The 18,257-nt window shown below is 32.1% G+C and overlaps 1 protein-coding gene across 1 annotated transcript in view; it reads left to right on the forward strand.

Annotated features, from left to right (window-relative positions):
• Positions 1 to 15,782: 15,782 nt before the first annotated feature.
• LOC149489852 (uncharacterized) overlaps positions 15,783 to 18,257 on the forward strand; it is a 43,899-nt gene continuing 41,424 nt past the window's right edge. The window contains exons 1-3 of the mRNA XM_089715079.1: positions 15,783 to 15,789; positions 16,088 to 16,374; positions 17,426 to 17,638. Coding sequence (XP_089571205.1) covers positions 15,783 to 15,789; positions 16,088 to 16,374; positions 17,426 to 17,638 — 507 coding nt within the window. The remainder of the gene's footprint in view (positions 15,790 to 16,087; positions 16,375 to 17,425; positions 17,639 to 18,257) is intronic.

The following is an 18,257-nucleotide window of genomic DNA, read 5'->3' on the forward strand; positions in this document are numbered from 1 at the left end:
TCTGTACCGAGGTGTCCATTCTGATTTTCTCCCACAGCATTCAATCCACCTTACCCTTAAAGCAGGATTTTTTGTAAATCTGAAATATACGCAATATTCGTACATACATATAAATAAAGTAGCTGCTCCGCGCGGTTTCACCCCCGTGGCTCCACTCCTGTTGGTCGTAGCGTGATGATATATACCTTCCTCGATAAATGGGCTATCTAACACCGAAAGAATTATTCAAATCAGACCAGTAGTTCCCGAGAATAGCGCGTTCAAACAAACAAACAAACTCTTCAGCTTTATAATATTAGTATACTTAGATTACATAATAGAAAGGTTACAAGATTAACATTACAAAAAAAACGGCTAAGTGCGAGTCGGACTCGCGCACGAAGGGTTCCGTACCATTAAAATGTTCTGCCAGTTAAAAGTAACCGAGCGTAAATTTTAATAAATATATACAAGACTTACAAAATAAACATTATACTCCTTTTTATGCAGTTGTGTAAAATTTTAATATAATAAAGATTAATTCTCATCTCATTTCAAATTATACTTAGAAAAATATTTTTTTATCGACGTTCAAGTTAAAAGCAGTCCGTCACTAAGAAAGTCGTAAAAATTAACGACCTTTTAAGCGACGAGTTTTTAAATTCAACTCTATCACTAAGTTCATAAAGATTAAATTTGAATTTCTCTTCAAGATAGTCTCGCTACATCACTTTATAGTCTCGTGGGGAGTGCGGTTCAATATCGCGTTCTAAATTCAACTTTATCGCTTAGTTCATAAAGATTAAATTTGTATATTTTCTCTTCAAGATAGTCTCGCTACATCACTTTATAGTCTCGTGGGGAGTGCGGTTCAATATCGCGTTCTAAATTCAACTTTATCGCTTAGTTCATAAAGATTAAATTTGTATATTTTCTTTCCATGATAGTCTCGTGAGGCCGCATCAATGATCGAGTACACACATGACTCGATTATTTGTCTTGATCATATCGCTAAACGATACATCGACGATTATTAGAAATTGCATTTAATTAGAAATGTACGTTAAAAAAATAAAAAAATATACACAAATGAAAGGTTATTCCATCTTTTTTAATATTCGACATGTTTGAATTGCTTCTGCAAGACTTGACAGTGCAAAACGGCATTTTTAGCGGAGCACTCGCAGACGTCCTTTCGATGTTTTACGAATACGCAGAGTGTTCGTAATCGATTACGCAAGTAGTTTTTATGAAAGCATAAGATTTTTCGATTCGAATAATCTTATACCTCGGCAAAAGGGGAAACGCCTGCGTGTGTTATCCATTACTTAATGATCTAAGGGCTAAGTGATTAATTACTATCTTAACTTCATTATTTATCACATTGCACGGTCATTATTATAATGCTACATGACAATTGGGCAATTTGATAATAAAGCTTGAAAAGTTGTCGCAAAGCCAAAAAGTTGTGTACCTCAAAATGCCATCACAGTGGCAGTTGTTCTAATAAATATTTGTTAGAAGAACACACACAACACAGTGTTCTAATATTTGAGAACCATCAAATCAAAAAATTTTATCCTTGTTACCTCTGTTAGCTACCACTATCGAGAGTTTCGTACAGGAAATTATTGATCGTCTCATCAAAATAAAGCTACTCACGGAAAATTAGCTTGATAGTAATCACTTGGCTCACACAAAAATGGGCGAGGGATCCTGAACTATAAGTCATTTCTATAAAACAAAGGTACGTTGTGAAATTTTTGTTTTAAATTTAATTATATTTTTAATATGACTTTCCTTAAGTTTTAAATGCAAAAACTAGTGGATTTTTAAGGTAGAAGTCCTTGGTAATTAATCCAAATAATGAGCATGATTGTTTAAGTGGTTTAATATTTAGTTTATTTTAAGTTAAATGACAATAACAATAAAAAAAATTGTAATTATATATGTTTGTTTTACTCTGCCCAAAAGGTGATGGGCAATATGTATAATACCCGGTCAATTTGATTATTTGATAATTATTATCAAATTGCACTCTCATATTGGGCATTTTTCATAATGACCGTGCATTATGTATACTGCCCAATTTATCACTTGGTCCATAACATATACAATTCACTCGTTTACATTAATAACATTTAACTAGGTACCTCAACATGTGCATGTGCTATGTTTTTACTTACAAGAATTAATCTGATTGAAAAACTTAATTATACAATGTGAACTTTTTGTAGCTTGGAATTTACTTGGCGTTTCCATATCGTATATTATTAATGAAATCGACGATTAATTCATACATAAATATTTGAAATGAATTTTGATTTCAATGTGCTACGGAACTGCTAAATAGGATATCAAACAATTATATCTTCGCTGTAGTCACATAATTTATGTCGGTACTTTTTATTGGTTTATTAAATTATCAGCTTCTTCTATCTAGACGCCTAAGCCAGAGAATAAACAGACTCTAAAAATAAGGTTGCAAAATTAAACACCAATACCTACATAGTACAAACAACATAGTGGGAAAATTTTCTTAATTTTTTTGATTTGATAACAAAAAATATTCTTATCGCTCTTATTAACAGATGCAGTAACGAGATGAAGATAGCACGTAACTGTGACTCGTCAGTCGTCAACTTGATTGCATTTATATTGATTCAATATAAGACGGACGTCGATAAGACAGTATGGTCTACAAAAATTTGCCGTATAGATTATATAACTTCGATTAGGTCAATAATTAAACGTTTGTTGTTTCAGAGAATCACGTTATATACGTTGTGATGATTATATACTTCGATGATGATGATTGCATCATTTATTTGTAACCCCCACACATTATGCATATAAACGTTTTAAACTGCATTGTTATTTATCCTCATTCTAACATCAATTCAGTGTTATTGTTACATATTATCACGTTCTTAATTTTTTATAATTTCAGACTGTTATAAATACGTAAAACATGTTTGATACAAGACGGAAGTTCTTCCGTTTAAATACAAAATATAATAGATGCTAACACGTTACATTAAAAACATCAGTATTTATGCGTAAAAATATTATGCAGCTTTCTGAATAAAGTCTTTGTTGTCTTTATCTCGCTGACTGATTACACGTGGTTTTTGTTTTCTATTGAGAAATACCAGAACACAGCGGAATTAATTCATCCAGTGTATTAAAGTTGTATATCTTCTTATATATAAAAATGAATCGCAAAATGTGTTGGTAAGCGCATAACTCGAGAACGGCTGAACCGATTTCGATAATTCTTTTTTTATTATATTCCTTGAAGTACGAGGATGGTTTTTATGTAGAGAAAACGTAAACATGTACCACGGGCGAAGCCGGGGCGGACCGCTAGTATATAATATATACAAATATATTGTCGGAATGAGTATTGAGTTTGTTGAATTAAGCGTAATTGTGGTCAAGATTGAGTATCAGGTTGAAATTATATTGTGTATTCATAAACACAGTTTTCGTAGTACCAACCAACAATATGTTATTGTCACAGTATATACAGGGTGTCCCACTTTCGGTATACTAAGCGCGAAGGAACTTGTATTCTTGCATACACTGATCACGTAAAAAATACTTAAAAAACAAAATTACGTCAAAAATTTTTTGCTGAATTTTTCCTGAAAATCCATGTTTTCTTCGCTAGCTTGGTGCAGCCGGCATATACCGCTTCGCTAATGTGAGCATTTTGTCTATGAAAACATAATCTTAAACGATAGCTCATGTGCTGGTGGCAAAGTTGGGCGGGTTGCTTGTTATGAGTGTACACATAGAGTTTTAAGAATTCATCTATTTGAAAAAAAAATGCGTCTGGAATTTTATAAGTATTTTTTACGAACTCAGCGTATGCAAAACTATAACCTCCTTTGAGCTTAGTATACCAACAGTGGGACACCCTGTATAATGCTTATTTAATCTGAACTTCCAGAATAATGGCGACCATTAAATTTTTGGCTCGTTGAGAGTAAATTTTCCTGGTCGCGTTATGGCAATGACACGTCATGGAGTAGAGCGACGATTTTGATACCTATCTTGAACCTTGCCAAAGAAGTTTCACTTCTGACACGTGTACTCCAACCGCACGCACCGCTCTTTTTTATTATTTGAGGTGATGATACTTACGGTTATTGATACTTTCGTATTTAGTGTTTTTACAAATAGATTAGACTATTGCACGCCTCATAAGCGAAGCGTTGAGGTGGGTACTACTGTCACTTCGCGCAAAACATCTGATTTTTCAAACTTAAAATGTCTTTATGTATCATACATTGCACTTGTAAGATAATACATACACACACATATTAAGAAAAAACACTATTTTTAACGTTCATGATATTTTTGATGTCATTTTTGTTATTTAAACTAGTTAAAAAACAGTTTAAAAAAGTTCTGTCTTGGACGTCCGTGTGTCTGTATGTGCGGATCCTTTTTCTTGTTAACACGATAGCGACCGAAATACTTTACTAATCGAGTCTTTTTTTTAACCGACTTCCAAAAAAACGAGGAGGTTATCAATTCGGCCGGTATAATTTTTTTTTTTTTTTTTTTTGGATGTATGTACACCGATTACTCCTAGGTTTCTTAACCGATTTACGTGATTCTTTTTTTGTTCGATGCGGGATGGTGTCGAATTGGTCCCATAAAAATTTTATTCGGATAGACCTAGTAGTTTTTATTTTATGAGCATTTTTGTCTGTACTCGATGACTTCATTGAAATGTAGCAAGTAACTTTGATTCACTTCCTGGTAACCGATTGAGCTGAAATTTTGTATACTTATGTAAATTGGATAGCGATGAAACATTATCATGACATAGAGCTGATTTGATGATGGAATCGGAAGGTGGCCTTAGGAACTCAGTAATATATTGACTCAATTATATCGAGATTGGGCTCGTTTGATTCGTGTTGATAAATACACTAAAAAGTATTAAATAAAAATAACTGCGTTAAAAACAACCGACTTCATAAACAGAAAAGTAAAAAATAAAAAAGATTTGATATTATTAATTACTACATATTATTTAGATGTGCTATTTATTAAATAGGTTTGAAGTCGGTGCCAAACACTAGTATTAAGCCCGTGCACCGACATCAAACCTATTTAATAAATAGCACATCTAAATAATATGTAGTAATTAATAATATCAAATCTTTTTTATTTTTTACTTTTCTGTTTATGAAGTCGGTTGTTTTTAACGCAGTTATTTTTATTTCTCTTACGCTTGAGTATGCTCAGGAATAGAACCCTTTCATTTTTCAGGGTCTGATTCGATGTGGTTTAATTGTTATTAAATAAACAAAAATAATAATTAATAAATATTTATTAAAAAAAAATTATGAGGCGTGCACTTTTGGATTTTCCAAATTATCTTTCCCCCTACGGCTTCGTTTTTCAAAGAAAAACCCGCATAGTTCCCGTTCCCGTGGGATTTCCGGGATAAAACCTATGTGTTAATCCAAGTTACCCTCTAAATCTGTGCTAAATTTCATTGTAATCGGTCAGTAGTATTTGCGTGAAAGAGTGACAAACATACACACCTAAACATACACATTAATCCATCCTCACAAACTTTCGCATTTATAATATGTATTAGTAGGATAGGATAGGATTCGCACATGACTTGTTTACAACATTTACTGGGCCTACGTCACAAAACATCTAGTAGGTACGTATATATAATGGGCCTACGTGTTACATTTTGCGTATTTAGATATAGATCACATGATAATTTATAAAGAAATTAGTCTAACAAACCAAAATGTTTAAACAGGTTTATTGTTTACAACGGAAATGTAGCCACTGTGTTAAAATTCTATATTCTAATAATATCTTCAAACTCGAATAATCTATGCCGAAAACGTCGTAATCAATATTTGAATGTTTACCTAAGGGGGCGTCCATAAATTACGTGAGGTGTTTTAGGGGGGGGAGGGGATCGAGTCATATCTCATCTAACCTTACGTTGGGGAGAGGAGGGGTCTCAGCAAATATCACGCAATTTTTTTCCAATTGAAACAAAACAAATTATACCTACTCTTTTGGTCCATTTAATCAATTAAAAAAATTGAAAAAGCGCCTCACGTAATTAATGGACGCTCCCTTATTTAGTTCAATACATAATTTTACACAAATATTTACATGATATTTAATAACATCTGGTCTGTGGGAATCTTCAGGTTAAAACGTTTGGTTTTCTGTGAATATGGAACAGGTATAAAATAAAATACATTCGTAATATTTCTAAAGACTGATTAAATTTCGCCAAACTTTACATTACATTTACAAACAACTGTACAGAGAGTTCGATGTATTTTGGCTCTCGAGGTTTTATTGGATTCCTTTTTTGACATTGGGTACATTTAGGTACATTTGCATTATAAAACATTAATTAAAAAGATAAATAATAATGGTGTTGGTGCTAAATTGCACATTTTATTTTTTTATTTCTTCAAATCAATTAAATATCTAAAAAACCAAATACAATCTCAATGAGCGATACTTATTTTGAAATTCACAACATTAAAAAAAAAGACATTTTTTCCAAAAATTAAAAAATTCGTAGAAAGCATTGCATTTGGCGATATTTTATTAAATTAGTTTTAACTCATAAGAATTTTCGCTGCATTGCATGTTTGTTTTGCGTGTGAAAAGAAACGCTGATCGTGCTTACAGTCACGGCCGCGCGGATCATTCATTGTAGTGGCAGTAAAACCTAAACTTAGACATAAATGACATAGTAGCACATAATAACATCAAGAATAACACGGTCACTAAATCCGCTTTATATTTTGATTTTTAAAATACTTTTTAAAATTAATAATAAGACTTTTTTAACATTTTCTTTCGCGGTTAATGTAATTATAAATTTTTTGGTGGACTCGTTTTTGGTGCATCGACTTCTGATTAGGTGCAGTAGGAATATCTACAGATACTTTTCTTCGAAATTTGATACATTTCCTAAACACAAGTAGATACGGTAGTACCTACGTATGATATATACTCTTGGTAAAGATTCCTTTAAACAGTAGGTAGTAAATCTTTAATGGCTTTGTCTATATCGTAATGATTATTTATTATATAATTATATACTAAATATTTATTCGACATATAAATGTGTATAAGTTATCTTAACACACCATACATTCCATTGAACAATTAAATAATATATAGAAAAACGATTAAAGCATAATTAGTACATTGCTTAGTCTATATTCATTGTTTTATATTTATCAGGAATGACGTACCTTCTCAACATATCTACACATAGAATGTTAAAGACTGTTATAGATGGTTATAGACTACTGCAGTCCCATGCCAAAATATAGATGCAGGATTATTTGAACCACCAGGTGACGTATAAACAACGATATAAGAGCATAAAATAATACCTAAGATTTAGCACAATGCCGTCACCTGTAAGCTGTCCAACTGAGTGCAGGTGAGAATGGGCCTGGAAACGGGCATCTTTTGGGCGGGAAACGCGATAGAGTCTGTACGAACCGTTCCCGCAGTTCCGCCCAAAGCAGTGCGACAGAACAGTGTGGGGTTTCGGTAGGAATCTGAAATAACCACAACTCCATCCCAGGGAGTCGGAGGTATCTATGCAAAATTTCCCCATTATAAAATAGTGGTGTATAAAGAAGCATGTTCATTGTTCACTCCTACTTGTAAAGATTTGTGTAGACGTAACAAAAGTGTAATATTTTATTATTTAATACGATAATTTTCTTATCAACTCATCTATTTTATCTCTCTGTATTTGAATATTTACATAAATTATTCCGGGTATGCTTCAGTAATCAGTAAGTTCAATATAAACGTTACAAGAGAACGTATCTATTTATACCTAGTACTTACGTCATGTAACGCTATAAAATGATGATACACTTTTTAATTTCTTCTTTCTGTCATAATATTATGTAAGATTTTATTTATTTATTATTTAGTGTCCTGTGAAGTTCCTATATTATAATAAGCACTATGATTGTAAAAAGCCATAAATACCACACAAATAAAACGCACATAAACATCTAAATTATGAAGACTTGATTTTATTTCATCTATCCATTTGAAAAGATATCTGTTGATGAAGCTAGTAGGTACCTAGATACCCTTAAGTTTTAATTCAAATAACATAGAAAGAAAAGATAGCATAGTAGTTAAATACAAATTGTTATACATACATCTATTTTATTCTTACAGTTCCACAGAGTGTTATATTTGATACAGTCTAATTTAAGTTCGAGCGTTGATAATGATTAGAATTTCCAATTGCAGTTACACTACATATTATGTAACATCAATTAAAAATTCTAAACAATGCTTGTTAACATATTGTATATCGATTATCCATAAGTAATTAATTATTGTTTCCATGTAATCGATATGTACGTTAATCACGATTTATGTATAACTAGCTGCTCGCTCCGGCTCCTCCTGGGTAGTTTGTTTTTAAGTCTTTTTTATTTTGTCAGTTTTACGATTTATTTTTTTGGGTTATCTCATTTTTTTTTGTGGTACGTACTCAATCTTGTAAAATGTTACTGATAATAACATGTGTTACACTTTAGTCTCTTAATGCTCATACATGATAGTCAATTCCTTTCTAAACTAGTTGTTATTATATTACAGACACTTCTTTCAATAATTGTAATATTAAATCACGAATCACGAGTATACTCTGGTACATCACGTATTAACGAAATGCCTGCAATACGTGATATTTATTGCAGATCGTATGTACTTGGGGGTGTGTCAAAGTCACCGTTCACTGGAAAATAGTCAAGTGAGAAATTGTTAAGCAGTTACTACATGTTCCGGTGTTCGTTGATTTGATTGTTATTCTAGTGTGCAGTGGGGTCATCATACTGAATGGTGACAATAAGCACAATGTGGCTATTGACGACCCGTGTGACGGCAAGCGGCGTGTCTGCCACTTGTAGCCGGCCTCAATAGGGCAGCGGCCAGCAGCCAGCGGCGATTCCATCGATTTCTTTATTTTTAAAAAACATTCTAGAACGTTTAGAAATAAATTCATAAAAAAGTATTGAATTTCTAAGAAGGTTCATTGAGTTTTATATTTTTTTTTTATATACTTATCTAGTTTAAAAATAATATTAAATACAAAATATTTGATCAATATTACGACTTAAGACTAATTTATATTTATGTATTTAATACGGCTCCACACGGCATTTAAAAATGAGTGAAAAAAAATTCAGCACATTTTCACAGGTAACTTAATGTAGAAAATTTTTGACATAGTCTGTGGTTGAAAAATTGAAAAAAATAATGTAATTGTTAGGTTATCATTAATTATTACCGGTCCATTTTTAATTTCTAAATAATATTTTTATTTTATACTGATTTATAAAAATTGGAAATTATAATACTTATCTTAATATTTAGTATAAAGTGTTAGAATACAATTATAGCGGTAAAATTTATTATAGGTGGTAGGTTTATAATACATTTCACATAATTAGGAGTATCAAATTCTGAATTCAGTAATTGCCTATAATTTAAAGTATGTGCAATTTATGTATTTATTATAAAATAAGATAAGATAGTGTCTAATCTAGTTCAATTATTTTAAACGGGTAAGTAAATACTACACGTTTCACATTTTCATTAAGTTTAATTAAAAAAAATATGTCTAAAAGTTAAGCATTGTTGAATTGATCGCGTTGAAAATGAAGACAATACATTTAAGTTTTCATTCATAGAGATCTTTATGTGATCTGTAGTTTCATTCAATTGTTCATTAATTTGAAATTAATTTATTATCATAAACTTCTACTTCCGCTATCAATTACTGCTTCGATTGTTACAAGTCGGTAAACATTTTATTTTTACTTTTTAAGATTATGAAATATAAATATTTAATTTAATTTTGTCTGGCGCGTCTCCATGTTTACAAGTATTATTTTTTTTAACGGGAACAGTAATAATTCAGTCAAATGTGCAAAATGATGTTCGAGCAGACCAATGAAGGTGTGCAAATTTGAGAATGTCATTATGCTTTATACTGTAGATAATTTATATCGAAATTACCACGATCAAGTTCATATTAAACAAACAACTGAACAATAATAGTTTTGATGAGTAAGTTAAACAATATTAGTATTTGTAAATTTTTGAAAGTAAAAAAATAAATACTTAGTTGTATTTTTAACGTAGAAGACAAAAACGACACGCCCAAACAACTACCCGTCTCCGCTTAACTCCCTGGAGAACAAATGTGTCCCAAATGTGGGCGCACGTGTGCATCGCGTATTGGGATACATAGCCATCGTAAGAAGTGCAGTAGATAGAGACTCCTTACCCACTACGATAATCGTCTGAAATAGATGTAAATGGGCAATGATGATGATATAGTCGTATATTTTTTTTGAATGATAATTTGTAGATTTTTTAATTATATTGTCGTGTGGAATGTCAATCGAGAAAAAATCGAGGCGGTTGAAACACTAAACAAACGAATTGACGTGCTTGTGTTTTCCTTATCTGCTTGAACTTATTATGATCACGCTCCATATACTTATTGACCATTATATTTTCTGTGGGATGTTTATTTATTTTCTATGGTGAAACAAAATCAGTCCTCACCACAAGATAACATCCAAGTGAAAGTGCAGTCAAAAAAATTTCAGAGAATATAGGGATCCTCCGAGCCAGCAAAAGGTTAAAAATGGTTTTTCTGTAATAAGTAGGTATGTAAGAAGAATACTTCGACTATATTTCCATAGGCGACAGCGTCATGATTTCCTTGTAATATCCTTGATATAATGCATAGAATTGTTATGTAACATGGACGTCCTATAATCAATATCAAGATGTGTAAAATTAATGTATTTATTTAAGGTGTGTTTGATCAGACTGGAAAAAACCGAGACTTCAATACTTGTTCATCTGTTATAACGGATCCTCGCTTGATTAATTTTGTCCTCAATTGTCAAGTTAATCCGATCTGTAAGTGAGTACTTGCCATCTCCTATATGCAACATTTAAATTTGTTTATGTTATTGATAAAAGTTTATTTTCAACATGTGATTAGAAAGGTGTTTTGTGACCTTGAGCATAATATGTTACCGATTTAAACCTTTAAATTTCCAAATGCAAAATATTCAAAAAAACTAATATGTAAATTGTATAAAAGGCCTTGTCGCTGGTAAATAATACTACACAAAAATAAAAACAACAACATAATCTCCGACCAAAAACCTATGCCTCGATCTTTCAGAGGTAGTGTCAAAATCACCTAGCCATTTTGAATTATAATAGCTCCATACTTAGCTCCATAATATTTTATAGAGATGTTAAAAGATTTAAATTAGAAAACTATAATAATATTATTATACAATTAGCTTCGATTAACAGTCACTATTTACAAATCTCCAACGATAGATTGCAACAATATAAGGTTAACGCAATAGAATAGCTTTGTATTAGAATATGGGGATATCTTAGCAAAAAAAAAAAACAAATATTTTGATTATATCTTGCATTGTGAACATTTCCACATAGACATAAAGTCTTCCGAAAGATTTGGTAGAAATGTTATTTCATACAAGTATCGCTTCTCACGAGGGCTTTTTTTCCAGTGGGTACAGAATAAGCGTATTCTAAAATAGGGTAAAGTAAAATCACTAAAATATATTTGATTTTCCCTATAATACTTTTTATCATAAATTTACCATGACAATGAATTTGACATACATGTTCTTTGGGAAAAGTTGTTCAGTTTTATGGGCTCATTACGAGTATTATGGGGATTTTGTTGCATTCTGTATACGTGAATATAATTCATATAAAAACACAAATACTATAACAAAACAGTTTGTCAACAAGCAAATTAAATTATTTATCCATTTAGGTTATTTTTATTTTCTTTTTTGCTGACCCTACCATATGTCAATGTCAGCTTTGGCTGCCATTTAAGATTCGTTTCTTTAATGAAACGCGTTACATCTTTATTTTTAATCATTCATTTTTTAGCTTAAACAGAAAATTTAAATTAAAAAACGATTTATGGCTGCGAGAATGATTTATGTTTCTAATGACTATCGTTTTAAGTGTCTGGATTTTATCAACCGAATCAGTATCGCCGTTTTTGAGAATTTTTATGAGCAGGTACTAAATATATACTTATGTATCTTTTTATCAGACATTTTACTATTTTAATTGTTAAATGAGATGTAAGTGTTTGGTCCGTACATTTCCAAAAAATGTATGTAAGTCTTTACTAAGGCTTCAGAGACGCATATCCACGTTCACGCTTTCTTTTATACTATAAGTACCAGAATCCCTTATGTACCAACAATCAACATCCTAAATTTATATTGAGTAGTAAGTAAAATACAAAATTTAAAATAGATAGAAATCCAGAGTTTTCTAGACGTTATTATAAAAACTAATTTACTTGCACTATGGATTTATAAACAGAAGCATCTACTAATGATAACAGTAGTCATATATTTTCAACCATAACTGCGTAATTGTTAAGTAATAATCATGCATTATTTATAAGTATTTGACTTTGAAATGTGTTCTAGAAAAAATTTAATTTGATTGCCATAGACGCTCATCAAAGCTCGGCAAAAACAACCAAAAAACAAAAACATCTAGGCTGTAATTTAAATTTCCTTTAAAATCACTTTTCCTTTTTTATGACCTTGTAATAATTAAAGGTGCATATAAAAATAATATTATTAGTTTTTAAATTAGTCAATTATTTAAATTTACTCAAATTTTTGCTGCTCTGCACTGCTCCAGATGGATCGATTAACTTTATTCATATTTTTAAACAACGAGGAAATAACATTGGCACGATTTTAACGACTTTATTAATTTATGTGACTAATGATTCACAGTATTAATTAATTCATAAAGTGATTAGATCGTTAAGATTCTCATTCTAATCCTAGGGAATCCCTTGACACTTCTATAAATATCGACGTAGGCCTTAATGCGAATTTAATAAATAAAGTAAATGTATCACAAAAATATGATGTGTTTTCTCAGAAGATTTTAAAATCAAATCTAATTATGGAAGTCTATTTCTTGCGTTTCAATTGAAGCTCCTATTGATATGGCGATGGCGGTGCTAAAAATAGTTAGCGATGAGGCTAATGTTGGCTATACTTGGAAAGCTCGCACCGTTACGCTGGGAACCGGCCGGTGGCGCCAATGCCGTCGCCGGCCTGGGGTATGTCGACCCTTCTCTTTTGCTTTTTTTCACTACAAGAAGTACTTGCATACTGATGCTCGGTGATGAATCATCTATGTAATCCTTCATAGAGAAAATTACCGTCCAAGCTATTAAGTACTTGTCGCGCTCGTCCGTAAATAAAGAGATTAATTGTTAATTTGCTTTCTCGTCTTGGCTAGATTTCCAGATTTAGTGTGATGGTATCTAGAAATAAATGTTGTTTAGATGCGAACTCTACCATTTCATAATTTCCCTTATTATATTATATAGGAAAGATAAATAGGATCTAAACGTGGAAGAGTGTGCAAAAAAATAGCGGAGATGAAATGCAAGATGAATACTTGATAGCTTGCAAGCGGGTCAGTTACCCTTGACATTGCCTCAAAAGTTTCTAGGCCAGCCCGTGGAATGCACTGCAGACCTTCTGTACACACTTCACATGTAAAAACATCGGGTAATCGAAAGTTAAGCGTCGCGCCGTCCGCCGGCACGATCTGATATTGAACCGTTATATAAATACTCCACTGTACTACTCTAATTTTTTTGCAGGGCTATTCAGATTAACGAAAACTCGATCGGTTAAGTTATGCGCTTACGGTTTATTTTGCGTTTCTGCACCTGCATCCTACATGACGACATAATCAAATAAAGATTTGTTTTCTATCGTTGGGATTTTTTTTAATATTTCAGGAAAACGAATTATGTTACGCTCTATGTTTTTGGGTAGAAAATGCCCATCAAGAAATTTTTCAATTGATTCCAATGACAGAATTTAATTAATTAAAGATCTACAATAACGTTATGGGCAAGCTTGGGGCAAACACAAATGCTTTTATTTTAATTTATTTGTGCAATTTAATAATTTTATTTAAATCCTTCTTGGAGAGATACCTGTACTAATTAATAATTGAACAATGAACCTGAAAGACGTCAATAAGCACAACAAAAAATGTCAATACACTTGCAGAAATAAATTAAAGTTGTGGAAAAAATATTATTAACATGTAAATTTTAAATGGCACTTGTAAATTAATTCGGGCATTTGATTGATTATTTGAATTCTGCGTCTTAAAAATGGATATTATGGACCAACCGGTATATTATGCAAAACTCTAATAAATCAAATTGTATTTTTCTTTAAAGCGAAACAATTAATATATTCATATAATTTAAATAATGTACTTATTCTGTTTAATTTTAGTCGTCGACCAAACAAACCAAATCAGAAAGAGATGTAAGATTTAAAGCAAAAAAAGAATTATCCTTGAGTTCTTTGATTTTGTGGAATATAGAAAAGGTTTTTGAAAAAAACACTTCCATCGATTTAAAGGTATCTACATTAAAATATACAGTACATTGATACATTAAATATAAAAATAAAAAAAAAGTTTTCACGAAAAAAATCTGTCTGAAATTTTTAGACGTAATAGTTATTACTTTTTAGTCATTTAATTACTTACATTTCTACTTTCCAAATTTAAATTTAATTACAATGAAAAATATAAGCTAATTAGAGAATAATAACTGCCTTTGTAACTATTCAAATATCAGGAGGCGATAAAAAATGCATACGAGAGTTTGGACCGAGACTGTGACATTAAGGTCATGTTGTCTCAACGGCCGGAGGAGCAGCATCTCGCCTGTGCTGTGTTGGCATGGCAACGGCTTGGACATAGTCGCGTCGAAAGCCTATATCAGTAATGTTTTTTTATTTTATAGCTAAAATTAAAACTAAATTTTCTATGATCCATTAGACTTAGGTATTAGAACCATTTGGATTTGTTACTTCTATCTCTGTCGTCTGCAATATCTAAATATTTCCTATTAGAAATAAAACTGAGAAGTAATGAGGGGAAAGTAAAGACAATACTCCTTTCTTCTTATCTTTATAATTTAGTCGTGCTTGCGTACTTAAGAACAAAAACAATCATACGCAGCTATATAGGAAGGCTTTGAGTATTTACGTAGCTCGCGGTACGTAAACCGATACAGTACGTAGGTAGTAAATTAATTGATAACGATTTATTGTTTCAGTATTTGAATTTTAAAGACTTATTTACACATGTCTGGTTTGCATCCGACGCGACGGTGTGACATTGTAGAGTTTTATCAAATGCATTGTGCATAATTGTATATGCCTGTGTCGTACAAAAATAACCTATACCTTCTAGATGAATGGTAATGACACAATTATATGAAGTAAGAAATTAACTCAATAAAAAACAGTACATTTGTGTAACGGGTTATGCGCCTGTTACGAATGCGCGCGCAATCGTTATGCCAAGCAAGTGCTTACAGCTTAAAGGAGAAAAAGAAACCACATATCAGGTTTTGTATCCGATGAAGTCGCGGTTTATTCCTTTTTAAACCTACATCGCCCTCGTGGTAATGACCGGAGCTAGGTTACTTTTTTGTCTTGGTAATTTTCTTCGCACGGTACTATTTTTACATTGCTAGGATTTATTTACGATCGCAATTCTTAATATAACCAAAATTGTTGCTTTTCATTTTATTTAAAATTATTTAACACATATTGTTTCGGTACCAGCTTCCTTCGTATCGAATGTCAGGTTGGCCGTTGGCCTTGTAGGTTTTAATGTATTTGAGATGTCCAAATGTTTTTGCTCTATGAATATTAAAACAAAGACCCGTTCACTAATAAATATGGAAAGATACACTAATTGGTTTCTATTAATCACTATGATAAGTACTTAGCTGAAAATTGATGCGGGCACTAGGTCTAGACCATATCATTGACTTAGATAACGTTGAATGTTACCTAGGAGTTCTTAGGCTTTTTCTATTGATATGCACATTTTCTTAAACTCGGTCACGGTGAGTAATTGTCGGAATTGTTGGAATTTATAGAAGAATGTGGTCGTTTTTTCAGGTTTGTGCACGAGAATCGAAGGAAAGCCGAACTCAATAAGGAGAAAACAAAGTTAAAGTCTAAAGATAACCATTGTTATGAAGGGATATCTGGAAGTAGTAAAGGCATCAGTTCCGCAAGTTTTGGCACTTCTCCTCTAATCGGTCCAGTAGTGAGGCTACCAGTGGAAACGAAAATCGTGATGCGCGCGGAAAATCCTTGTTCACGTCATCAACCTAAAAAGCCACAAAAAAATCAAAAGGATATAATGAACAAAATTGATGCTGTACGTATTTGGGTAATATTAGTGACGAAATGAGTCATCACTTCGCCAATCTCCCTTATTGATTGTCATAATTGTCGGCTTGAAAAAAATCATTTAATAGACCTACCTATGTAATTAGTTTTGATCAGTCACTTTCAAATCCATACTAATAGGTATTATAAATGCGAAAGTAACTCTGTCTGTCTGTCTGTTACTCAATCATGCCTGAACTAGGTACTGAACCAATTTGCATGAAATAGGATACATAGGATAGGTTTTATCCCGGTAATCGCTTCGCCCGCGGGCGGAAAGCTAGTCAATTATAAATATCAAAATTAATGTCAGGGCAGATAAAATAAACAAAAGATTAAAGTAAAATTTACGAGTTACCTATTCGTTAGATATTTTTTGTTTACCAAAATTCTTACATAATATCATCATCATATAAGTCACATGAATGAGATTTATTTGTGTTTATTGAATTCCTATTAGGTATAATATACCTAACTAGTATAATTTGGGCCTGTTTATTTACAGTTTCTGTTAATACCTACATTTAAATTAGATCGTTATACGAAACAATGACCTCACTATTACAAACTTCTTCTCTATTGAATTTAAGCCTTCTAGTTGTGGATAAATATTAAAATACATTAGACTAAATAGACACACAACCGAGTTTATTAATCTTAAATGGTATTTTCTTAAAATTTTTCTTTTATCATTAATTGTAATATTGGCAATCGTATGAGGAATATTACTACCTACTACGAGATCCTGTAATAGGTTCCTTATATTAACGAATAATTTTGACCACTTGACCAATTTGTACGGAACTTCATTTTCCTACCTAAAACACCAAGAGGAATGATATTATAAGTATAAGGTGTAGATAGGTAACCAGCACACCACTCGATCTTCAAAAACGCACTATTGGACGTCAAAGTGAGATGGCATTAGGTACTCGATTATCATGAGCGAAAAAGAGACAACTGGTGGCGATTCTGGCTAATTAGTCACATTTCGACTTGCCACTCCCAATTTTGTTTACGTAAAACATCATTGCTTGTAGGCATGTTGCATGGACTCCGCGTGTATACAACGGCTGACAGAGCTGGGCGCGGCCACGGAGGAGTTACGGAAGCGAGCGGGTCGACTGGCCCGGCGGGAGGCGGAGAGAGTGGAACTGCTTGAGCGGGCGGAGGCTGCGTGGAAGGATCTAGAAGCCGGCTACCAGCGGCGCTTGAAGCTCGCTGAGGAGAAGGAAGGAGATATAAATAAACAAGTACGTGTAGTGTGTTTTGTGATAATGATAGGTAAGTATCAGTTTTAAATCAATAGATTGTTATTAGAAAGGTCGCTTCTGAAATAATAAGGACACTTATGAACACTAAGTATACTTAGTGTGAGTGTGAGTAATACAAATTTGAGTTGAGTTGAATTTTAGGTCCGCTGCTGCGCTACTAATGGATTCACAGTTTAAAAGAATCTGAAATAATACATTTAATTTCATAAATTTCTAAATAAATAAGAAATTATGAGTACATTTTTTAAGACCTTATGTAATCTGGAAAAAATATATTCACATAAGAAATATTTACATTTAAACTGTTTAGTCACGATGAGATGATAAATACACAGGTAGTAGTTACATATTTAATTAAATTAAGTACTAGATATGTTTTATGATAATGAGTGTGAGTTTTATTATACGAGTAGGTGTGATAAGCCTTTGCCTTTGCGCAAAAAGCGCAATAAACATATTATGTGCTATAAATCCGTAAATTTCAAATAAAAACAGCCAAAATAAAACGCAAAAATAAAATGAGTACCTAATACTTCTAGTGGTCTACGCTTCAGCGTAGAATGAAAAGCGCGAGTTCGATTCCTGTTCTTCTGTGGAG

This window comes from Colias philodice, chromosome 3 (genome assembly GCF_061535455.1).
Source record: "Colias philodice isolate Cphi_HAF_F1 chromosome 3, ilColPhil1 Martin Lab GWU primary, whole genome shotgun sequence".
In the NCBI taxonomy this organism is placed as follows: Eukaryota; Metazoa; Arthropoda; class Insecta; order Lepidoptera; family Pieridae; genus Colias; species Colias philodice.